Consider the following 26,850-nt stretch of genomic DNA (forward strand, 5'->3'; position numbering starts at 1 on the left):
TTTGACTCTCCCTAATCTGCATCCTCTATCTCCTCTTCCTCCACTATCCTGGAGGTACATATTTTTTGAACCAATATTAGGGATTCCAGCTGTGAAATTTCTGCTGGCATTTGGAGTGGTCAGTGGTTGTCTGTATCTGCTCCTTGTTGGCTTGATGTAGTGCTCTTATTGCTGCCTGCAGATTGGTGCACTTAGCTTCCGATCGTGCTACCACCTGCTTGGCTTCACCTTTGGCCAAGACAGCATGCTGGGCATCTTGGTAGGCTCTTTCATACTGGGTTTGAAAATTGCCCAGATGTAATAAACTTGCCTGGTTAGTTCTTTTTAATTCATCTACCTCTCTGTCCTTTTCAGCTTTTATTTGTTCTATCCTCTCTTGCTGCTTTTCTTTTAGTTTCTTAATCTCCTCTTCCTTTTCCTCCTGTGCCTGCTTTGATTCTTCCAGTTCCTTACGAACTGTATTCAATTCCATTTCTGTTCCTAGCAGCTGTCCTAAGCAACTCATTATGGCTTTCTCACATTTGCCTGCTTGTTTTCCCTAAACATGCCTCAGATCATCCCAAATGTCCTAGGGATTCCAGTCCCAACTCAGTATTGGCAAAATTCTGTCCATAGGGGCCACCCTTTCTTCTTAATGCATTTTCTGATTTTTGTTTCCCATATGGGATACTTCTCTGTCTCTGTGCTATTTCTATATTTTGATTAGGGATAGGGACTTGATCAGACTGCGGGTACAACTTTGGGCTATGTTCTGGTCCTAATCCCTCCGGATTCTAATGAGTTTACCCTATCCTCCTTGTTTGTAACAACACATGCACAATGAACAATTTCCCAAGAACAGTCATTTGTCCATTGAAGAGTTTACATCTGTTGGCTCCGAGTTTTAAATAATCATTCAATATAGATTCTGTGGGATTTGATATTGGAGCAACAAAGTTACTTCTTGTCGATGAACTGTCTGGGGTGCCAACTTCTGCCTGCCTCACATTCTGTTTTAACCCTTATGCAGTGTACGAAGAACTGCGAGTAGACTTTTTGTTAGTACAATATTTATTTAAACACAAAATCAATAATCAAGCACCCGACCAAAATAAGTTATCTTACAGGAACACTAAAGTTCAAGTCCAATACTAGACCTTGACTTAACTTTTGCGTGACGGGTAGGTACCCAGACAGATATTGGCCTTTACCTGTATGCTGGTCTCTGTAGTCCTCTGTGCAGTCTGGTCCTTTGGTCTGGTCTGACACTTTGGCTGTGGTCTTCCTTCCTTCTCGGGTGTGGTGGCTTTCCTTGTGCTGGTCGTTGCTAGAACACCAAAGTGTTCTCCAAGGCGGCCATCATGACACAGGACAACGCGGAGTCGCTGAGCAGAGACTGCTCGCCAAGTTCCACACGAGGACGGCCTCAACCAGGACCTTGGGTTCATGTTACATGATCTGTAATCCCCACGGCTTGCAAAATCTCTAACTGTCCTGGCTGGAGACATTACACATCTCTTTAACCTGTGCTTAACCCTCTCTCCACTCTCATTGTCTGTACCTTTAAGACTTCATTACCTGGACAGACTCGCACTCATTATTTTGTAAATTGAGTTTGTGTCTTTATATGCCCTGTTTGTGAAAAGAACTCCCACTCACCTGAAGGGGCAGGCAGCACTCCAAGAGCTAGCGGCTTGTGCTACCAAATAAATCTGTTGGTCTTTAACATAGTGGCATGGGACTTCTGTGTTTACCTCATTCCAATGCTGGCATCTCCACATCATAGATGGACAGAACGGTAGCTCTGAAAGGCGTGAGGTGATGCATTTTGTGAAAACTAACAATGCAAGGGAATACATATTGAATGTGGGACACCTGGAAGCACAGAGAACCCAAGGAACATTCGGGTGCATGTCCAAAGATCTCTGAAGGTACAGGTAGATAAAGTGGTCACTAAGATATACAGGATACTTGCTACAAGGCTATGGACTAAGTGCTGGAAAATGGGATTCAAACAGTTAGGTGCTTCATGGTTGGCGCAGACACAATGAATCAAAAAGCCTCTTCCCATGCTGCAAAACTTGATGACCCTATGAGAAGATACTTGGGATGGCAGCAGGTGGAAAGATTGGACAGATTGTGCCTGTATCAATTTGGAGTTTGCAAGATTTAAAAGATATAAAATCGCTACAGTGCAGAAAGGCCATTTATCCCATCCAGCATTAGTGTTAGAATGCCCATAATAGAACAAACATGCATTTTCAATCTGTTTGCGATCTTCCTGATTGGTTAGACCTTTCTATTCAGTCAATCCGGGTTAGGGCAAAAATTCAGTTGTCCCAAATTTCCTCTGAAACTGGAGTTTTAATTGCTTTTTGAAGATTGATAACAATTGCATCTATCAATATTTTTATTACAATAAGTCAACAGAATGCAACAGAAAGGAATGCAAAATAAATGCAAGTAGGACAGTACTTCAACGTACATAAAACAGATTAATCTCTATTAGAGATTTGAGGTAAACAAAATTACATGAAATTACTCAGCCCTCACACTATTAAACACATTTATTTGTTAACATTTTTCTACTCTGCTTCACTGGGAAAAGCTGAAACTGAGCGTCATGGATAATTCCATCAGTATGGATCCAAAGCAGCTTTGAAGACTTGAAGCACCTGAAAGTGATTATCCACAGAGGGGGTTTCATTCTCAAAATGAAGTTGGTTTGTCACTTTTGCACCATACTCCCCAAGAAGGCGGATGAATTTCTTGTGCTCCTTCCCAATCCAAGCTCTCATTTCATCCCACACTTGATACGGTGTAACATGTACGTGCACAGGAATACCCAGCTGTGCAAATTCCTTCAAGATTTCAGGACTGGTGACCCAAGTGTTGTTTCCTCCAGCGTGACCACCATCCAACCAATACATCTCTTTGATATTACTAATGAAGGCAGCTAGTTCCTCACTTTTCTCTGCTTCACTCAATGCATACAACAGCTGATTCAAAACCACACAACCTTTGCTGAAACCAACCAATATAAATTTCAATGAAGGATCAGTACATTTCAAGTCTTCAAACTCTTTTTGTGTTCCAGTATGAGGGCACCCCAGATCTGTAGTGCCCAGGTCATTCTTAGCTACAAAATTATTTGGTTTTTTGCAATGTGTTCTGGAGCCTTCATCATGTGCAGCAGCAGAGGAACTGTGAGCACTTTCATCAGGTTTTGTCCATGGATGTAGGATACTATGCATCTGCTTGAAAGCGTTGGTCAAGAGTGCATGAAGGTGCTTGAAAGCTCTACTGTCTGAGTTATGTTCAGGCACACCAAACAGATTGCTTTGCACAAAGTTGTCATAGCAACTGAACTTATGCAGGTGAATCCGGGAAGCCTTTATGATCCAAATGTGACTGTCAGGAAAACGATGGAACAGCAAAGCAGCAACTCCTTCCAGACTCCACTGCTGCCAGCGGATGTTTTCTGGATGGCGTATCATCTCATTGTGATAGTTCTAAAAAAAACAATTAAATGCATCAATAGCCATTATAATAAATTGTGTATTTTGAGACACTCGTGCCAGTTGTTTCTACCTAGAAGTAAATTATGGTCGTGAATATATTTTGCACAGGTTTTTCTATTTCCATTTGAAAAACTGAGTTCTAATCAATCTTTATACCTACAGTACTACAAATTCAGTGCATGCCTTTCAAAAGCACTTGTTTTGACAAAATATTTAAAAAGGTTTAACTAATTCACTATAAATCAAAAAGAAAGAAACATCCAACAGTTCTGGCAGCATCTGAGAGACAGAAACAAAGTTAGTGTTTCAGGTCTGTAATCAACATTAACAGCTTCCGTTTCACAGATCCTGCCAGATCCGCTGACCATCTCCAATATAAGAACATAAGAAATAGGAGCAGGAGTAGGCCATCTAGCCCTTCGAGCCTGCCCCGCCATTCAATAAGATCATGGCTGATCTGTCGTGGCTCAGTTCCACTTTCCCGCCCTCTCCCCATAACCCTTAATCCCCTCTCTTATCAAAAACCCATCAACCCGCTTCTTAAAAATATTTAGCGAGGCAGCCTCCACCACTTCAACGGGCAGAGAATTCCAGAGATTCACCACCCTTTGAGTGAAGAAGTTCCTCCTCAACTCCGTTCTAAACCGCCTCCCCTTTATCTTGAGGCTGTGCCCCCTAGTCCTACTGTCTTTTTTGAGCGGGAAGAGTCTCTCCACCTCTATCCTATCCATCCCATTCATCATCTTATACGTCTCAATGAGATCTCCCCTCATTCTTCTAAACTCTAACGAGTACAAGCCTAGTTTATTCAGCCTCTCCTCATAGCTCAACCCCCTCAACTCCGGTATCAGCCTAGTAAACCTCCTCTGCACTCCCTCCAAGGCCAAAATATCTTTGCGCAGGTGCGGTGCCCAAAACTGCACACAGTACTCCAGCTGTGGCCTCACCAATGCCCTATACAGCTGCAGCAAGACCTCCCTACTTTTATATTCAATCCCCCTCGCTATGAAGGCCAGCATCCCATTCGCCTTCCTGACCACCTGCTGCACCTGCAAGCTGGGTTTTTGCGACTCATGCACAAGGACCCCGAGGTCCCTCTGCACCGTCGCCTGCTGCAGTTTTTCGCCACGTAAGTAATAGTCCTTCCTACCATTCTTCCTACCAAAGTGGACCACCTCACACTTGCCAACATTAAATTCCATTTGCCATTTCCTGGCCCATTCGCCCAGCCTATCTAGATCCTTCTGCAGACTCTCCACACCCTCCGCACAATTTGCCTTTCCCCCAATCTTGGTGTCATCAGCAAATTTCGACACCCTACACTCGGTTCCCTCCTCCAGATCATCTATATAAATGGTAAATAGCTGAGGCCCCAGCACCGACCCCTGGGGCACCCCACTAGTCACCAACCGCCAATCCGAATAGCACCCATTGACCCCCACTCTCTGCCTCCTATTTGACAACCAATCCTCTATCCACGCTAACACCCTACCCCCAATTCCATGTCCCCTGACCTTCTGCAATAACCTCTTATGAGGTACCTTGTCAAACGCCTTCTGAAAATCCAGAAAGACCACATCCACCGGCTCTCCTCTATCCACTGCCCTAGACACATCCTCATAGAACTCCAGTAAATTTGTCAGACACGACTTCCCTTTAATGAAACCGTGTTGCGTCTGCTCTATCAAGCAATTCCCTTCAAGATGCCTCGCAATTTCCTCCTTAATGACGGATTCTAACATTTTACCTACCACAGACGTTAAACTAATCGGCCTATAATTCCCTGCCTTTTGCCTGGCACCCTTCTTAAACAACGGCGTAACATTAGCCGTTTTCCAATCTTCCGGCACTTCCCCGGAATCCAGCGACGTTTGGAAAATAACCACCAAGGCATCCAGTATAACCTCCGCCATTTCTTTCAGAACCCTCGGATGCATTCCATCTGGTCCTGGGGACTTGTCCACAATCAGCCCCTCCAGTCTGTCAAGCACCGCCTCTCTAGTAACAGTAATGTCATTAAGACCCTCCAGTCCTACCACCTTTCCATCGCTAACACCTGGCAAATTATTCACGTCCTCCTCCGTGAAGACAGAAACAAAAAAGTTATTCAAGACCTTAGCCATATCCCCATCCCCTACCACTAGGTCCCCTTTCTCATCCTCTAAAGGACCAACGTTCACCCTAGCCAGCCTCTTCCTTTTTATATATTTATAAAAACTCTTGCTATCCTTTTTTATATTAAGTGCTAGCCCAGCTTCATAGCTTCTCCTACGCTCCTTTATCAACTTCTTTGTCAATCTTTGTTGACATTTAAACCTTTCCCAATCCTCTTCTCGCCCACTGTTCTTAGCTACTCTAAATTCCTCCGCTTTTAATTTAACACTTTCCTTCACCTCCTTCATTATCCACGGCTTATTACCTCTCCTCCTACGGTCCTTTTTGACCATCGGAATAAATTTCTGTTTTTAGTTCAATTTTCCCGCAACCACAGCATTTTACTCTCATACAATAAAGCTACACCGATTGTACTCAAAACTAATGGGAAACTGGATGGTATCCAAGTTTGGAAGCAGTGCAAGGAAAAAGATGTATTGATTTGCTTATTACAGCATACAATTATAAATAAAAGCAAATATAGAACTTTCTGAAGCTATTTGTTTAGACTTGAAAAACTTTGGTTTACCATTTGCAAAAAACTTAACACTTTCCTCCCCCGTCAAATATATTCATTTATTAACGTATAAAGAACATTGACACAATTCAACCAATGTGTTCTAAATTCACAACTTGGAAAAAGTGGGTCAAATGCTTTAAACAAATCAGAGGCAAACAGAATTTCTGGGTGACTATAACTGTTGTGTTTATGTCCATCCCGTACTACAAAACAGAGTTACACACCAGGAAGTTAACAGATTTAACATCATTATGAAAAGGGACAAGGGGGGCGGAGGGGAGACAAATTTTACAAAGCTAAGAGTTGAGCTGGTAAGATACTGGATACAGCTATTAGAGGAAAAACCTAATCAAATCAATGGGAAGCACTCAAAGGCAAAATTCTATGGATACATTTAGACATGCCCCCACAAAGAAAAAGGGACATTTCTAGAGCCCCTTGGTTATCCAGGAGCATGTAAGCCAAGATAAAACAGAAAAAAGCAAGCTTACAACAATCACAAAAGATTTAATACTGTAGAAAGCCTAGAGTATAGAAAGTACAGGGGTTAAGTAAAAATGGAAATCAGGAAAGCAAAGTGAGAATATGAAAAATATTGGCCCATAAAATCCTAAGGTGTTGAACAGCACATTAAGAACAAGAGAATAACTAAGGAAAAGGTAGAGATGTACATGGTAACTTGTAGGTTGATTGATAACCATGTCCACATTCTCAATGAGCATGTTGTTTCTTCATTCTAGTTAAAAGCAGAGTGCGAAATATTAGATACAAAATACATAGCAAGGGAAGTGCTGGAGAAACTGGCGTCCTTGAAGATGGATAAATCAGAAAGATTGCTTCCCAGGCTGTTGAAGGAAGTCAGAAGGAATAGTAGATGCTCTGAGGATCATTTTCCAATTCTCACTAGATAGCGGCTCAGTCCCAGAGGATTGGAGGTCTGCGAACATTGTACCATTATTTAAAAAGGGTGAGAGAGATAGGCCAGGAAACTACAGGCCAGTAAGTCTGAAATCAGTGGTGAGCAAATTATTATAAACAACTCTGACTGGAAGCAATTCTGAGACACAACAAGGTGTTACTTAGGAATGAATTGATCAGGGATAGTCAGCATGGGCTTATAAGGCAAAGATTGTGTCTCACTAAATAGATTTTTTTGAGGGAGTAACAAGGAAGATGATAAGGATACTGCAGTGGATGCTGTATATATGGATTTCATTATGGCATTTTGACTATCTTTATCAAATCTCCTCTTAGCCTTCTTCTCTTGAATAGTCCCAACCTCATAGCTGAAGTTTGTCATCCCTGGAGCCATTCTTGTAAACTTCAAATGCACTCTTGCCAATACGTTCACATTCTTCCTATAATATGGTGCCCCGAACTGTACACAAGATTTCAGATGAGGTCCAACTAGTTGTAATATAAAAACAGGGCCTAGTTTTAAGGCTGATAAAATTGGATATCCTAAATGTGGATTTAAGTGTCTTAAAAGACACTTTTAGATAAGTACATGAAATTTAGTAAGATAGAGGGTTATAGGTAAGCCTAGTAATCTCTAAGGTAGGGACATGTTCGGCACAACTTTGTGGGCTGAAGGACCTGTATTGTGCTGTAGGTTTTCTATGTTTCTAAATTAAAGAATTGGGCATATTAAAATCAAACACAATCAAACCTCAGGCAGGCCAATTGTACAATACATAAACAAGTCTGGGCCTGATTCATCAATCACCCAAAAGTCATTGTACCTTACTGATACTTAGCAGATCATTGCACCCCATTGAAATGCACCAGCCTATTGTTAGAAGCACAGATCGGGCCAGACTTTCTGTCACCGCCAGTTCCCGCAGTTGGCTTAATTTGATAACAGGTTACATGAAGGAATCAGCATGGAGATGGACATCTGGGGGCGGACCCTGGTGTCCGGTCAGGCAGACATCAAGAAACCTATTGGGTATTGGAACCCCCTCATGGGACCTCATTGGCCGGAAGCTAGAGAAGTTTCTGGAAAGGCAAGCAGGCAGGGGAATAAAAGGGCACATTTTCAGACACCAGCGGTGAAGACTTGATGAAGGAGGTGACCCTTGATCATCCAGAAGACTGGCGAGGAGGGAGGAGCTGCCATTGAGACTCACCTTTGTGACAATGATTCTGAGGGACTCAGAATCGAGCTGCAGTACAACATATTGTCTTGTCTGATTGTCAGATGAGGAACAGGAGGGAAGAAAAGGGAGGAGGAATTTATCTAAGTCGAAGTGTAATCCTCAGTAATGAAGTTTATTCGACAAATTATCTCACAGAACGTAAAAATTAATGTTCAATACAAGCCAAGAGATTGCATGTACAAGGAAAACTCAAGATTGCTGTCATTACACTATAGCTGATGACAGACCTAGAACATTTTACAGCAAAATGTAGTGATCACTGGCTCATACAATGATACACCACAGAATGGCCATTCAGCTCATTGTGTGCACTATACAATTAACTATTTCCCTGTAGCCTCACAAATTTTCCCCCTTCATATATCTATTCACTTTCGAAAATTGAATTTTCCACCATTCATTCAGGCAGTGTATTCCAGATTATCAATACCTGCTGCATATAAAAAAAAAATTCCCTTCCTCTCTCCTCTGCTTTTACTTAATGAATTTTCTGCCACTGGAAACAGTTTTCCCCTACCTATACTATTGAAACCCTTCAAGGTTTTGAACAGCTCTAATAAATTTCTTTTTATCTTTTCTGCTCCAAGAGGATCAATCTCAGATTCTCCCATATTTCTGAACTGAAATCGTTCATTTTTGTGTTTTTTTTGAACCTCCTTTCCCCTCGTTACCTGCGTGGGCTTTCTCCAGTTTCCTCCACAGTCCAAAGATGTGCAGGTTCGGTGGATTGGCCATGTTAAATTGTATCAGTGTCAGGGGGATTAGCAGAATAAATACATGGGATTGTGGGGATAGGGCCTGAGTGGGATTGTTGTCAAAGAACAAAAACAGCCCGGGAAACAGGCCCTTCCACCCAATGAGCCCGCGCCGCCATTTTAACATGACCAGTCCCCCCCTCCACCCATGACCCTTATCTATTGTTTTATGGCAATCCACATCGAGGGAAACTAATTTAGGGACAATTTATTACATCTAATCAGCCTAGTAGCACATCTTTGGGGTGTGGGAGGAAAGCGGAGCACCTGGAGAAAACCCATGCAAGCACGGGGAGAATGCGCAAACTTCCACAGACACTGGCCCAAATCCAGGTGTCTGCACAGCAAACAGTGATAGTCACTGAGCTGTCGTCTTGCCCAGTATCTGGTCCAGTTTAAGCACACACTACGACATGAAGCACTAGGCCAATCTTGAACATTCAAGAGCAGCCCAAGTACGACCCATCGCGTGTATGTCCCTCGTCGGACAACAAGGCGGACCGACTTAAAACCTGGGAATTAAAAGAGAAAAAACATTATTATCATACCATATCCTTTTACATTACCAGGGACATCCCAATGCTAATGAACCTTATTTAAAACAATCTCCTATATCCTCCCATCTCCAACCCACTCATGTGCCTGTCTAAGTTACTCTTAAACAACTCCAGCGTGCTTGCCTCCATCACCTTACTTGGCAGGGCATTCCATACCCCCACTACCCTCTGTGTGAAAAACCTCCCTCTAATATCTGTGTTATACCTCTCCCCCCTCACCTTAAGCCCATGGCCCCTCGTACTGTGTCTCTGTAACATAGCTTACCTCTGTTTACTCTATTTCCTATCTATACCCTTCATAATCTTATATACCTCTATTAGATCCCCCCTCAGTCGCCGTCTTTCAAGGGAAAACAGCCCCAATTTGTTCAATCTTTCCTCATAACCCAGTTCTTCCATACCAGACAACATCCTGGTAAACCTCCTCTGCACTCTCTCCACAGTCTCCACATCCTTCCAGTAGTAAGGCGACCAGAACTGGACGCAGTACTCTAAATGTGGTCTAACCAACGTTCTGTACAACTGCAACATTAGACTCCAGCTCTTATATTCTATACCCTTTCCTATAAAGGCTAACATACCATAGGCTTTCTTCACAACCTTCTCGACTTGTACTGCCACCTTCAAAGATTTGTGCACTTGCACCCCCAGGTCTCGCTGTGTTTCTATACTCTTTATGGGCTTACCCTTTATCATACATCTCCCCCCTACATTATTCTGGCCAAAATGCATCACGTCACATTTATCCGGATTAAACTCCATTTGCCATACATCTGCCCAATATACCAGCCTATCAATATCCCATTGTATTGCCAGATACTGCTCCTCACTGCCTGCCAATCCAGCCATCTTGGTGTCATCAGCAAATTTGCTGATCACACCACTTACTCCCTCTTCCAAGTCATTTATACATACTACAAAGAGAAGAGCTCGATGGGCTGAATGGGGATTCTATGATTTATGAAAACTCACTTGGTTTTACTTAGTTTGTTTTGTTTGCAGTTGCAATTAACATAGAAATATAGAAAACAGGAGGAGGCCATTCAACTCTTCATCATTTAGTATGATCATGGAGGATCCTCTCAACACCATACTCCTATTCTCTCATAGAACATAGAACCCTACAATGCAGAAACAGGCCCTTCGGCCCATCAAGTCTGCACTGATCACAATCCCACCGAGGCCCTATCCCCATATCCCTACACATTTACCCGCTAATCCCTCTAACCTACACATCCCAGGACACTAAGGGGCAATTTTTAGTATGGCCAATCAACCTAACCCACACATCTTTGAACTGTGGGAGGAAACCGGAGCACCTGCAGGAAACCCACGCAGACACGAGGAGAACATGCAAACTCCACACAGACAGTGACACGAGCTGGGAATCAAACCCAGGTCCCTGGAGCTGTGAAGCAGCAGCACTAACCATTGTGCTACCGTGCCGCCACAGTGCCTGGAAATCTCTTTCCTTCATAAGCATATTCAGGGACTTGGCCTCCACAGCCTTCCACGATAGAGAATTTCACAGATTCACCACCCTCCAAGTGAAGAAAATTTTCCTTACCTCAGTCCTAAGTGGCCTACTCTCTGACACCTTGTCATAGAATCCCTAGCTAGAGGAAGCAACAGCCTTGTCAGGTTTTTATACATTTCAACTGGAACGCCTCTTATTCTTCTAAATTGTCATGAATACAGGCCCTGTTGACCCAATCTCTCCTCAACAATCCGACAAACCTGCCATCCTCGAGATCAATCTAGTGAACCTAGATGCAACACAGTACCACAGCGGTTAGTTCTGCTGCCTCACAGTGCCAGGGACCCAGGTTCAATTCTCGGCTTGGGTCACTGTCTGTCCACAGTCTACACGCTCTCCCCGTGTAAATGCGGGTATTTTCTGGGTGCTCCGGTTTCCTCCCACAATCTGAAAGATGTGCTAGTTAGGTGCACCAGTCATGCTAAATTCTTCCTCAATATACTTGAAAAGGTGTTGAAGTGTGGCAACGAAGGGATTTTCACAGTAACTTCATTGCAGCATGTAAGCCTACTTGTAACACTAAAGAAATAAAATTTAAACTTTGCTGCACTCGTCCTATGGCAAGTATATCCTTTTTGAGGGAAGGAGACCAAATTGAGCCTTCAACACCATTATCCCAACAAAATCATCTCCAAATTCCATGGCCTAGAGCTTGGCTCCTCCCACTGCGACTGGATCCTGGACTTCCTAATCCACAGACCGCCAATCAGAAAGGATAGGCAATGACACCTCCAGAACGATTATCTTCAACAGCAGTGCCCTGCAAAGCTGTGTCCTCAGCACCATACTATACTCCTTATGTACTTATAAGTGCGGCCAAATTCCGCTCCAACTTCAGTCTCAAGTTTGCTGATGGCACCACCATAGTGGGTTGGATCTCAAACAATGATAAGATAGAGTACAGGAAAGAGCTAGAGAGCTGGTGAAATGGTGCAACAACAATGATCTCTCTATGTCAGTAAAACAAAGGAGGTAGCCATTGACTTCAGGAAGCATAGTGGAGGACATGCCCGTCTACATTAAGGGGGATGAAGTGGAAATGGTCGAGAGCTTCAAGTTCCTAAGTGTCCAGATCACCAACAACCTGTCCTGGTCTCTTCATGCCAACATTATAGTTAAGAAAGCCCACCAATGTCTCTACTTTCTCAGAAGACTAAGGAAATTTGGCATGTAAGCTACAGCACTCACCAACTTTTACAGATGCACCAGAGAAATCATTCTTTCTGGTTGTATCACAGCTTGGTATGGCTCCTGCTCTGAGCAAGAAACTACAAAGGGTTGTGAAATAGCCCAGTCCACCAATCAAACCAGCCTCCCATCCATTGACTGCATCTACACTTCCCGCTGCCTCAGGAAAGCAGCCAACTTTAACAACCCCGCACCTCCTGGATGTATTCTCTTCCACCCTCTGCTGAAGGGAAAATGATACAAGTCTGAGATCACTTGAAGATGTAGCTAGTAGAGTTGACAAGGATGAACTAGTCAATGTGGTATATTTGAACTTTCGGAAAGTGTTTGATTCAGAAAGTCCCATAGTGATTACTCTGCAAGATTAAAGCACATGGGATTGGAGGAAGTGTATTGAGATGGACAGAAAACTGCTTGGCAGTGAGGAAACAAAGTAGCAATTAATGGGTGCTTTTCAAATTGGCAAGCAGTAACTAGTGGAATGCCACAGGGATCGCAGCAGGCAATAAAGGCAGCAAATGGCATGTTGGCTTTCATTGCGAGAGGCTGAGAGTACAGGAGCAGAGATGTGTTGTTGCAACTATACAGGGCCTTGGTAAGGCCACACCCAGAGTATCTAGTGCAGTTTTAGTCTCCTTTTCTGGGGAAGGACGTTCTTGCTCTTGACGGGGGGGGGGGGCGTCTTTCGGGTCAAACCAAGTAAACAAACTCAAATTACATTAGGACAAAGAAAAAGGGGATGGCTCCCCAAAAGGAGGGGGATTATGCAGTAAAGGTTTATCAGACTGAATCCAGGGATGCTGGGACTAACATACGAGGAGAAATTGACTAGATTAGGATTGTTTTCACTGGAGTTCAGACGAATGAGGGGGGATTTCATAGAAACATAAAATCCTAACATGCCTAGACAGGATAAATGCAGGGAAGAATGTTCCCGATGGTGGGGGAGCCCAGAACTGGGGGTCACAGTTTGAGGATTCAGGGTGTACCATTTAGGATGGAGGTGATTTAATTTATTATCATCACATGTATCTACACACAGTAGAAAGTGTTGTTTCTTGCGTGCTATACAGACAAAACATACCATTCATAGAGAAGGAAATAAGAAAGTGCAGAATGTAATGTTACAGTCATAACTAGGGCGTAAAGAAAGATCAACTTGATGCAAGGTAAGCCCATTCAAGAGTCTGACAGCAGCAAGGGAGAATCTGCTCTTGAATTGATTGGTACATGACCTCAGACTTTTGTATCTTTTTCTCGATGGAAGGGGGAAAGAGAGAATTCCGGGGTGTGTTGGGTCCTTAGTTATGCTGGTTGGCGTGCTGAGGCAACGGGAAGTGTATATAGAGTCAATAAATGGGAGGCTGATTTGCATGATGGATTCACAACCTGTTCCTTGCAATCTTAGGCAGAACAGGAACCATACCAAGCTGTGATACAACCAAAAAGAATGCTTTCTATGGTGCATCTGTAAAAGTTGGCGAGAGTCGTAGCTGACATGACAAATTTCCTTTGTCTTCTGAGAAAATAGGCACTGGTGGGCTTTCTTAATTGTAGTATCGGCATGGGGAGACCAGAACAGGTCATGATCTGAACACCTAAAAACTTGAAGATCTGACCCTTTCTACTTCGTCCCTGTTGATGTAGACAGGGGCATGTTCTCCTTTACACTTCCTGAAGTTGATGACAATATCCTTCGTTTTGTTGACATGGAGGGAGAGATTATTGTTGCCACACCAGTTCACCAGATTCTCTACCTCATTCCTGTACACTGTCTCATCAACGAGGAGATGTCTCATCACGGGGAGGGGGGTGCAAATGGGATCAAAGATTATGGGGATAAAGCAGGATTAGATTATTGAGTTGGATGATCAACAATGATCATAACAAATGGCAGAGCAGGCTCAAAGGGCCAAATGGCGACCTCCTATTTTCTATCACGTACCAGTCAATTCAACTTTTTCCCTGCTGCCATCAGACTTTTAAATGGACCTACCATATATCAATGGGAGGGGGAGGGAGAGAGAGAGGAGGAGGAGGAAAGAGGAGAATGTGGTTAGCACTACTGCCTCACAGCGCCAGAGATCCAGGTTCAATTCCGGCCTTGGATCACTGTCTAAGTGGAGTTTGCACATTTTCCCCATGTCTACGTGGATTACCTCTAGGTGCTCCAGTTCCCTCCCACAGTCCAAAGATTTGCAGGTTAGGTTGATTGGCCATGTTAAATTGCCCCTTCATGTCAGGGGGATGAGCAACGTAAATACGTGGAAAGCGCCTGGGTGGAATTGTTGTCAATGCAGGCTCGATGGGTCAAATAGCCTCTTTCTGCACTGTAAAGATTCTATGATTAAGCTGATCTTTTGCTACACCCTTGCTATGACTGTAACACTATATTCTGCACCCTCTCCTTCCTTTCTCCCTTATGTAATCTATAAATGGTATATTTCGTCTGTACAGCATGCAAGAAACAATACTTTTCACTGTACCCCAATACGTATGACAATAAATCAAATAACAATACTCCAGGTGTGGTCTCAGCAAGGCCCTGTATAGCTATAGAAGACATCCTTGCTCATCTACTCAAATCCAATGCAATGAATGTCAACATACCATATACCTTCCTGCTTGCTGTACCTGTACGCTTGATTTTTGTTCAACGACACCCATGTCATTTTCAACATTTCTTAATGATGACACAGCTGCCTTCAGTGCCAGGGACCCAGGTGACTGTTTATGTGGAGTTTGCATGTTCTACTTGTGTCTGCGTGGGTTTCCTCTGGATATTCCAGTTTCCTCCCATAGTCCAAAGGTAAGGTGGATTGGCCATGCTAAACAGCTTCCTTCTGCATTCTATGGTCACAATTTAAATAATACTCTACCATTCTGTTTTTCTGCAGTGCATAATTTCACACCTATCCTCGTTAAACTAAATCTGCCATGTGTTTGCTCACCTACTCAACTTGTCTAAACCACCTTGAAGCCTCTTTACATCCTCCTCACTACTCACATTTCCACCTAGTCTTGTGTTGTCAGCAAATCTGGAAATGTGTTTTTAATCATTTATATTGCATCTACAATTTCCATGCCACCTCCTTTTGCACCCTGGAATGTAGATCAGCCCTGTGGGTAACAATCCTATTAATTTCCCCAGCACTTTTCTTATTAATACTAATCTCCTCCAATTCCACTTGGTTCCCTAGCATTTCTGGGAAGTTTAAATGTCATCTTCTGCGAACATGACGTGGAACTGCCGGTATTGGACTGGGGTGGGCACAGTAAGAAGTCTCACAACACCAGGTTAAAGTCCAATATGTTTATTTGGAATCACAAGCTTTCGGAGCACTGTTCCTTACAGGTACAGACAGTACAAATGGAGAGGGGCATAATCACCGATTAAAGAAATGCGCATTAAGTCAAGCCAGGACAGTTAGTAAGATTCGGCAAGCCCAGGCCAAATGTTGGAGGCTGTTTACACAACATGACCGACAGAGTACTCTTCGCCATCCATTCGCACTGTGTGTACCATTAAAAACCTGATTACCTGTAAAGACTTGCATTCCAACCATTATCTTGCAATTGTGCCTTTGTGAAACCTACCTGGTGTACCACAAGGATCCGTTTTGGGGCCACTGCTGTTTGTCATTTTTATAAATGACCTGGATCATGGCATAGAAGGATGGGTTAATAAATTTGCGGATGACACTAAAGTCGGTGGAGTTGTGGACAGTGTGGAAGGATGTTGCAAATTACAGAGGGACATAGGTGAGCTGCAGAGCTGGGCTGAGTGGTGGCAAATGGAGTTTAATGCGGAAAAGTGTGAGGTGATTCACTTTGAAAGGAGTAACAGGAATACAGAGAACTGGGCTAATGGTAAGATACTTGGTAATGTAGATGATCAGAGAGATCCCAGTGTCCATGTGCATAGATCCCTGAAAGTTGGCACCAAGGTTGACAGGGTTATTAAGGAGGTGTACAGTGTGTTAGCTTTTATTGGTAGAGGGTTTGAGTTTTGGAGCCATGGTGTCATGTTGTAGCTGTATAAAACTCTGGTGCGGCCGCACTTGGAGTATTGCGTATAGTTCTGGTCGCCGCATTATAGGAACGTTGTGGAAGCATTGGAAAGGGTGCAGAGGAGACTTACCAGAACGTTGCCTGGTATGGTGGGAAGGTCCGATGAGAAAAGGCTGAGTGACTTGAGGCTGTTATCATTAGAGAGAAGGTTACGAGATGACTTAATAGAGGCATACAAGATGATCAGAGGATTAGATAGGGTGGACAGTGTGAATCTTTTTCCTTGGATGGCTAGTACGAGAGGACATAGCTTTGAACTGAGGGGTGATAGATATAAGACAGATGTCAGAGGTAGGTTCTTTACTCAGAATAATAAGGACGTGAAATGCCTTTCCTGCAATAGGAGAGGACTCATCAACGTTAAGGGCATTTAAAAAGGTAATTGGATAAGCATGTGGATGATATGGGAATAGAGTAGGTTAGATGGGCTTTAGATTTGTTTCACAGATTGGCACAACATCGAGGGCCGAAGGGGCTGTACTGCACTGTACTGTATTGTTCTATGTTCTATCTCTATGCTCATCTGATGAAGGAGAAGCATTCTAAAAGCTCATGATTCCAAATAAACCTGTGGGACTTTAACTGGTGCTAGAACAAATAAAAAATTAGAAAATTACATCACAGGAACAGGCCCTTCGGCCCTCCAAGCTTGCATCCACCATGCTGCCCGACTAAACTAAAACCTCCTACTTTTCCGGGGACCCATATTCCCATTCTATTTGTGTATTTGTCAAGACGCCCCTGAAAAGTCACTACTGTATCTGCTTCCACTACTTCCCTCAGCAGCGAGTTCCAGGCACCCACTGCCCTCTGTGTAAAAAACTTGCCTCATACATCTCCTTTAAACCTTGCCCCCTAGTAACTGACTTTTGTACTCTGAGAAAAAGCTTCCGACTCTTCTCTCTACCCAGGCCCCTCAATCTCGTTGACTTCTATCAGGTCGCCCCTCAACCGCCATCATTCCAGTGAGAACAAACCAAGTTTCTCCAACCTCTCCTTATAGCTAATGTCCTTCATATCATTCGACATCCTGGTAAATCTTCTCTGTACCCTCTTCAAAGCCTCCATATCCTTTTGGCTGGTGGTGACCAGAATTGAACGCTATATTCCAAGTGCAGCCTAACTAAGGATCTATAAAACTGCATCTCTGGAATCAATCGAGTGAACCTGCCTCCATGGTCACGAATGAAGATTGTAGTATGAGGAAAGGTTGAGGACGCTGGATTTGTACTTTTGGAGTTTAGAAGGATGAGGGGGATCTTATTGAAACTTACAGGCTACTGTGAGGCCTGGATAAAGTGGATGTGGAGAGGATATTTCCACTGGTAGGAAAAACTAGAACTAGGGGGCTCAACCTGAGGCTAAAGGGATGATCCTTTAAAACACAGGTGAGGAGGGATTTCTTAGCCAGAGAGTGGGGAATCTGTGGAACTCTGCTGCAGAAGGCTGTGGAGGCCAGGTCATTGAGTGTCTTGAAGATAGAGATAGATGGGTTCTTGATTGATAAGCGAATAAGGGGTTATGGGGAAAAGGCAAGAGAATGGGGATGAGAGAGAAAAAAAAAATCAGCCATGATTGAATGGCAGAGTGGACTCAATATGTTCTTATGATAGGCCGAGTGGCCTAATTCTGCTCCTATGCCTTGTGGTCTTACGATTGTATTTAAAATTGAATTATATTAATTAAGATTTAAAGCAGAAATATGCAGTTTGTCAGTAGTGACTAAAGATATATCAGTAACTTTAACGAAAGAATACAAGATTCGGCAGCATTTTGATATAAAATGGTGCAACTTGCATTCAGAAAACAATGGATGCAAACAAATATATTCAAAATATATCTGTACAAAGGAACATCTTAAGATACATTTTACATGATTCAAGCTGCCCAGGCTTGGAACGATGCTGAGTGATGGGTCCTCATTTGGCATTAGACCACATCTTGGAAATCAGCTAGTGGTGACTTCAGCAAAATAAGATTTCTTGGATACTATGGCAGCAAGAAAAAGATCTATGCAAAAAGGCAGACTTCGGTTAATCAAAAAGAATTAATGGAATAACATTATTTAAGTTGGCAGATTTTAATTGACTTAAAATACTGTGATGATTAGATATTGAATAATGAATGAAATCATACGTAGTAAATTAATGGGTTGAACTACTGAATACAAGAGCATAATTGATTTACATTTTGCACGAAAGATAGGATCTTTTGAGAAAGCCTGCTGTGAGGTACTGTTGTGCTGCTTGGCACGTCTGAGATTTCCCTTCGGCCGAATTTATCGTTCTGTCTTTTTGTACATCAGGTTCGATTTTTCCATGTTTTAATAAACTAATTTTAAATAAATTTTATGATGCTTTTAAACTGAGTCATTTTACCTTTGTGAAGTTTGCATTTTCAAGAACACTTCAGTCTTCCTAAAGATATCCAGCCACTGAATCAAAATTCCTCACTACATTTTGGCGAACGGGACAAGATTGTCATTGGGGCCAACAGTAGAGCGAGCACACCTTCTGAAATGGGTCAGGATATACCTTTTATTAAGAATTGCTCACCTTATTTTGTAGGGGGAGATGCATGCTACATCACTAGATCCATTAGACATATCCAAACCCCTTGAATGGAGCACTCTCCATTCACCTGAAGAGGGAATCCCCTCGAAAGCTAGTGAGTTTACTATCAAATAAATCAGTTGGACTACAACCTGGTGTTGTCAGACTTTTTACTGTGTTTACCCCAGTCCAACGCCGGCATATCCACATCATGATCAAAACAGGAAACAGGAATACTAAATTGGGCGAGAACTGAGGATTTACAAAACACAGAATCAGAGAAAACAATTACACAAAAGCAACACACATCTAAAGTCAAAAACTGTTATGCACGCAGGAAGAGAGGACACATCGCCAGAGATTGGTCAGAGAAATTAGGGAGAGACAGAAGACAATGTCATAACTGTGATAAAATAGGTCATAACATGGCTAATTGTTGGGCAAAGGGAGGAATGAGTGGAGGTAAAGGCAGTTAAAAAAGTTTACAAAGTTCTGAGACACAAGCAAAAGAATCAGCAACATTCAACATTATTGCAGAAGAGATCCAAAAACTGATAAGTCCACAACGACTATTAGTGCCCCTAGAGTCACAGGATGAGAAAGATCCCCGAATGGATGTGGAAGCAGTATTAGGAACAGGAAAATGTAGCATGTTGATTGATACAGGAGCCATCATTTCATTAACTAATTTAAATTAACCAGCAACAGATCAAAAGATGGAGTGACAGGGAGAATCAAAACCGCTACATTAAATAATACTCCTACAAGATTAGAATTAGAAGAAAAAGGATCAAATTTGAATGTGTCAAATCAGAGAAGAAAACAAGGGATAGATTTATTAGAACAGCTAGGGGCAACAATCAATATCAGAGTAGGAGATGTTAAGATGGCACAATACATTCAAGCAGAATAGGTGGGGACAAAAGAAAGGTTGTAGCATTTCTAGGACAGCAGCATTTAAAACAGATTGCGACAAGGGATCAGTTTGGGAAAAACTAGCTGCACAATATCCTTGAATTTGGGCTAGAAGCAAACATAAGAACATAAGAAATAGGAGCAGGAGTTGGCCATCTAGCCTGCCCCGCTATTTAATAAGATCATGGCTGATCTGAAGTGGATCAGTTCCACTTTCCCGCTTTCTCCCCATAACCCTTAATTCCCCTGTCTATCAAAAACCTATCTACCCGTGACTTAAATATATTCAGCGAGGCAGCCTCCACCACTTCTACGGGCAGAGAATTCCAGAGATTCACCACCCTTTGAGTGAAGAAGTTCCTCCTCAACTCTGATCTAAACTGCCCCACCCTTACCTTGAGGCTGTGTCCTCTAGTCCTGCTATCCTTTCTAAGCAGGAAGAATCTCTCTACTTCTACCCTATCCATCCCCTTCATTATCTTATACGTCTCTATAAGATCCCCCCTCATTCTTCTAAACTCCGAGTACAGACCAAGTCTATTTAGTCTCTCTTCATAGGCCAACCCCCAACATGACTGTGGAAGTCTAAATGTCCCACCAGAGAAGATCCAGGGAGAAATTACATACTTCCCACAAGCAATATCCTTTGAAGAGAGGTTGTAGAAGTGGTAAGATGTATCATCACAGAATTAGAGAAACAAGGTGTAGTGACAAAAATATCATCTCCTCCCTATGGCCAGTTTAAAAAAAAAACAGATGGAAGTTACAGACTAACCATATATTACACATCTTTAAACAAATATGCCACACATGCACATCCTATAGTAGCAAACGCAGCTAGCATCCCGAACACAATTGGGATAGATCAGAAGATCTTCACTATATTGAACGTTGCTAACAGATTCTGATCTATTCTAATAGCGAAAGAACGTCAATACAAATTTGCCTTCATGGTAGGAAATCAACAATGCGCATGGACTCATTTGCTACAAGGATTTCATAATAGCCCAGCCATTTTTCACAAACACATGATACAGATAATTGAATCTATTATTAAACGTGCACATAACAACCATCTTACAATACGCAGATGATGTTTTGATTGCTTCACACACATGACACTGTATTCAAAGCAATACAGGATGCTGATCTTAAACTCAATCCTAGGAAAGCTCAATCAGGACAAAAAAAGGTAACATGTTTGGGACGTATGATCTCAAGGCAAAAAAGAAATTCTGGAAGATCAAAGAAAAGCTTTGCATACCACAACCATTCACTGTAAAAGGAGTAAGACAAGTATTGGGATTGTTCAACTACAGTAGGAATTTTGTGGAAGGTTATGCTGTACTAGTAAAACTTTTGTAGGATTCCATCAAAGGAGGAAGACTAATCGGGGAAAAAGTGGAATGGGGGAGAAGAGAAGTATGCCTTTACTTAACTAAAGTCAGCTTGAGTCAGAGCCCCAGCTCTGGGTCTACCAAATCCCAATAAGCCATTTCATATTGTTTGCCAAGAACACAATGGAACGCAAGTTGCAGTAGTCACTCAAACACAAAGACAAATTAAGACCAGTGGGATATTATTCAGCCCAACTAGATTCAGTCACTAGAGGGATGCATAGATACACATGGGGCCTGGCTTGAGCTTCTTGGGCCATAAATATCTCCAAACCAATCAATAATAATTCTTCATAGCCTACACAGCATAGTGCAATTTTTAGAAGCAGGAAGATTGAAGGGAGTTTCAGATGGGAGAAGATCAAAATGGGAAGCAAACCTCTTTCCAATGCTAACATTGCAATTGCCTTCCTAATTGCAGACCGAACCTGCACGCTAACCTTAAGAGAATCTTGAATAAGGACGTCCAAGTCCCTTTGTGATTCTGATTTCCTAAACATTTTCCCATTTAGAAAATAGTCTATGCCTCCATTCCTCCTTCCAAAATGCATAACCTCACACTTTTTCACACTGTATTCCATCTGCTACTTCTTTGCCCACTCTCCTGACCTGTCCAAGTCCTTCTGCAGCCCACCTGCTTTCTCAATATTACCTATCTCTCTACGTAGCTTTGTATCATCTACAAATTTAGCAACAATGCCTCCAGTTCCTTCTTTCAAATCGTTAATGTATATTCTGAAAAGTTGTGGTCCCAGCACCGATGCCTGAGGAACACCACTAGTCACCAGCTGCCATCCTAAAAAAGACCCCTTTTTATCCCCACTCTCTAGCTTCTGGCAGTCAGCAAATCCTTTATTCATGCCAGGATCTTATCCTTGACACCATGGGTCCTTAACTTATTTAACAGTCTCCTATACAGCATCTTGTCAAAGGTTTTTTGGAAGTCTAAATAAATCATATCCACTGGTTTTCCTTTATCTAACTTCCTTATTACCTCCTCAAAAAAACTGTAAACGATTTGTCAGACATGACCTTCCCTTGACAAAGCCATGCTGACTTAGTCCCATTTTATCATGCACTTCCATGTACTCCGCAATCTCATCTTTAACAATGGATTCTAAAATCTTGCCAATGGTCGAAGTCAGGCTAACTGGCCTATAATTTTCCTTCTTAAACAGCAAGTGTTACATTAGCTAGTTTCAGTCCTCTGGGACCCTCCCTGCCTTCAATGATTCTTAAAAGATCACCACTAACGCTTCCACAATTTCGTCAGTACTGTTTTTGTTCCCTTTAATCCTTGTTCACCATTGTACCTTCTCACATTTTGGATTGTAAGACCTGTCTTCATTGATTTTTTTCTTTTTATACACTTTTACAGTGTGCTTTTAAGTTCCTTGCAAATTTACATTTGTACTCCATTTTTCTCCCCTTCGTCAATCTCTGCCCTCCTCTACTGAATTCTAAAATGCTCCCAATCCTCACGCTTGCTATTTTTTCTAGCAATTTTATATGACTCTTTGAATCTAATTATATCCTTAATTTCTTTTGATAGCTGTGGTTCGACCACTTTTCCTGTTGTTTTTGCGTCAGGAAGGAATGTATACCTGTTGTAATGTATGCATTCTTTAAATATTAGCCACTGTCTTTCTACACTTATTCCTTTTAATAAATTTTCCTATTGAAGCCAACTCATTCCTCAAGCTTACTAGAATGTCTTTAGGTTTTTATGTCTCATGGAAGGTACACACCCAAAACATGAATAACCTTTTTCCTTTACTGATACTGACTGAACTGCTGCATATTTTCAGCATTCGCATTTGACCATGCCATTTCAGACTCTCTCTTTCTCTCCTTGCTCTCCTAAAAGATAAAGTAAGAGTTCCTAAGATCTACATAACCTTACATTGTCTGAACCTTAAACGGTCTGTCCGCAAATCACATTTTTTAATTTAACTACAAAATACACTTTTACCAAATCAATTTACCATGCATATCAGAAAGTTCAGACATTCAGACCTGCTAAATGAGGAAATGCTTAGAAAATCAGAAACACGATGGAACTAGGGAGTCGTTGTTCAAGGTTCTCTTGGGGTCAACGTGCAGGTTCAGTCAGCAGTTAGAAAGGCAATTGCAATATTAACATTTAGGTTGAGAAGGCTAGAATACAAAAGCAGGGGTGTACTTCTGAGGCTGTACAAGGCTCTGGCGAGGCCCCACTTGGAATACTAGGAGCAGTTTTGGACCCCATATTTAACGAAGGATGTGCTAGCCTTGAAAAGAGTCCAGAGGAGGTTCACAAGAACGATTCCTGGAACGAACAGCTTGTCGTATGAGAAATGGGCGAGGACTCTGGATCTGTACTCGGAGTTTAGAAGGACGAGTGGGGGGTCTTATTAAAACTTACAGGATACTGAAAGGTCTGGATTGAGTGAACTAGAACCAGAGGGCACAACCTGAGACTAAAAGGACGATCCTCTCAAACAGAGATGAGGAGGAATTTCTTCTGCCAGAGAGTGGTGGATCTGTGGAACTCTGTCGCAGAAGGCTGTGGAGGCCAGGTCGAGTGTCCTTTAAGACAGAGATGGATAGGTTATTGATTAATCAGGGGTTATGGGGAAAAGGCAGGAGAATGGGGACGTGAAAAAAATCAGCCACCATCGAATGGCAGAGCAGACTCGATGGGCCGAGTGGCCTAATTCTGCCCCTACGTCTTCTGGATTACGGTCTTACCAATACAAAGGACAAATTTATTAATTTTGCTTTCTTGACAAAAAGACACTACAATCCTTTGGATGTCTTGAAGTTTTGTCAAGAAAGCAAAATTGAAGTCTTTTGATCTTCAAACTATCATCTGTGGCTACTTCCTCACAAAAAATGTTTCACAGAAATTATAATTTGTTGCTTTTGTACCAGGATTACATAAACAATATTAAGATTGATTTGTCATTGTTATTGGAACTAAATGTGAAGGTTGGATTACTTTTGATTACAGAGCGGCTCCAATTCTTCCGTAAATTAAATTCTAAAGTGCGCGCACTATGTTAACATGAGAGATCTTTGCTCTTCTCCATTTCTAATTTTTTTTCTACTCCATTCTTAAAGTTACAAAGCCGATTCTCAGTACGGACCAGGCAAACTCAAATCTATCCCCCGATTGTCGCAAAGACAAAATTCCAATTGAATCCAATTCACGGTCTCCACAAGAAAGACGAAGAGCATCTAGTTCATCTCCAGTTCAGGCCATGCCTTCAGCTCCAGAATTCGATCTCTACATTTTTGTTCCTTAATCCTACCTGAGCAAATTGAGGTGGCACAATTATTAGTACTGCCATCTTACAACACCAGTGACCCAGGTTCAATTACAGCCTTGGGTGACTGTGTGGAGTTTGTACACTCGCCCCATGTCTGTTTGGACTTTGTACGCTTGCCCCACGTCTGTGTGGGTGTCCTCTGGTTTCCTCCCATGCTCCAAAGATATACAGGTTAGATGGATTGGCCTCAGTAACTTGCCCCTTAGTGTCCCAAGATGGATAGGTTAGGGGGATTAACAGGGTAAATACATGTGGATACAGAGATAGGGCTTGGGTGGGACAATCTGGCGGCAGGTTGTGCAGACTCAACAGGCTGAATGACCTCCCTCTGTACTATTCTACGAAAGAAGATTCAAGCTGACAAGGCAAGGTATTACACCCCATCTTGGGGGTCTTTCGGGTTATGATCCAATATTTGTTCTCCTCCAATTATAGCATCTACAGAAGAAATAGGAGCAGGAGTAGGCCATCTAGCCCCTCGAGCCTTCCCCGCCATTCAATAAGATCATGGCTGATCTGAAGTGGCTCAGTTCCACTTTCCCGCTTTCTCCCCATAACCCTTAATCCCCTTGCCTACCAAAAACCTATCTACCCGCGTCTTAAATATATTTAGCGAGGTAGCCTCCACCACTTCAACGGGCAGAGAATTCCAGAGATTCACCACCCTTTGAGTGAAGAAGTTCCTCCTCAACTCTGTTCTAAACTGCAGCCCCCCCCCTCAACTCTTCTAAACTGCAGCCCCCCCCTCAACTCTTCTAAACTGCAGCCCCCCCCTCACCTCTTCTAAACTGCAGCCCCCCCCTCACCTCTTCTAAACTGCAGCCCCCCCCTCACCTCTTCTAAACTGCAGCCCCCCCCTCACCTCTTCTAAACTGCAGCCCCCCCCTCACCTCTTCTAAACTGCAGCCCCCCCCTCACCTCTTCTAAACTGCAGCCCCCCCCTCACCTCTTCTAAACTGCAGCCCCCCCCTCAACTCTTCTAAACTGCAGCCCCCCCCTCAACTCTTCTAAACTGCAGCCCCCCCCCAACTCTTCTAAACTGCAGCCCCCCCCTCAACTCTTCTAAACTGCAGCCCCCCCCTCAACTCTGTTCTAAACTGCAGCCCCCCCCCCTCAACTCTGTTCTAAACTGCAGCCCCCCCCCTCAACTCTGTTCTAAACTGCAGCCCCCCCCCTCAACTCTGTTCTAAACTGCAGCCCCCCCCCCTCAACTCTGTTCTAAACTGCAGCCCCCCCCCCTCAACTCTGTTCTAAACTGCAGCCCCCCACCCCCCCCCCCCCCACCTTCCTTATCTTGAGGCTGTGCCCTCTAGTCCTGCTGTCCTTTCTGAGCAGGAAGAAAGTCTCCACCTCTACCCTATCCATCCCCTTCATCATCATCTTATATGTCTCAATAAGATCCCCCCTCATCCTTCTAAACTCCAACGAGTACAAGCCCAGCCTATTCAGCCTCTCTTCATAGTTTAACCCCCTCAACTCCAGTATCAGCCTAATGAACCTCCTCTGCACTCCCTCCAGGGCCAAAATATCCTTGTGCAAGTGCAGCGACCGAAACTGCACACAGTTTTGGGGGAGCGGGGGGGGAGCGGGGGGGGAGCGGGGGGGGAGCGGGGGGGGGGGGGGAAGGGGAGCGGGGGGGGGGGGGGGGAAGAGGAGCGGGGGGGGGGAGAGGAGCGGGGGGGGGGGGGGGGAGGGAGCGGGGGGGGGGGGAGAGGAGGGAAGGGGGAGGGGTGGAGGGAGGGGGAGAGGGAAGGGGGAAGGGAAGGGGAGATGGATGTCGGAGCGGTGATCGGACGATCCCCCCTCCTTCGCTCGGTTTGCGGGATCGCTGAAAGCCGGCTGAATCTATTAGACTGGCGGAAGAGTGAAAGCTGCTTGGCCGCCGCACCGACCTGCACATCTCCCGGGAAATAGATGATATGTTGACGGCTTCTGTTTCGGTTATTGTCACCAACTCCCAGTACCAGGTCATTCTTGTTGGCCGCGCCCCAGCCGGACACACCGCTCAGTCTCAACACTTCAAATCCTGGCACGGTCCAAAGCCGAGTGGCCGCTAATGGCCAGCCGGGCTTGGTCATTATCACGATACCCGTTTGCAGCAGCAACACACACCAGAGAAAAGCCACAAAACCCCAAGGCCTAATAGCGGCTTCTGCGCTCCGGGCGGCTCGGCCCAGAAACCCGCTCCTCAACGGCGCCGAATCACCGCGCCTCCTGGCGGCTCCTGACATCAT

General features: G+C 43.5%; 1 protein-coding gene across 1 annotated transcript; it reads right to left on the minus strand.

Moving 5' to 3' along the window:
• Nucleotides 1–2,335: 2,335 nt before the first annotated feature.
• On the minus strand, nucleotides 2,336–26,850 carry c11h2orf69 (chromosome 11 C2orf69 homolog). Its single transcript, XM_080198212.1, has 2 exons — nucleotides 26,509–26,850; nucleotides 2,336–3,491 (listed from the first exon to the last, which is right to left on the minus strand). Exons 1-2 carry the CDS (start codon nucleotides 26,848–26,850, stop codon nucleotides 2,616–2,618), a joined length of 1,218 nt encoding a protein of 405 aa, XP_080054338.1. The 3' UTR covers nucleotides 2,336–2,615.

The sequence above is a fragment of the Carcharhinus amblyrhynchos genome, chromosome 11 (assembly GCF_965287045.1).
Source record: "Carcharhinus amblyrhynchos chromosome 11, sCarAmb.v2.hapA, whole genome shotgun sequence".
In the NCBI taxonomy this organism is placed as follows: Eukaryota; Metazoa; Chordata; class Chondrichthyes; order Carcharhiniformes; family Carcharhinidae; genus Carcharhinus; species Carcharhinus amblyrhynchos.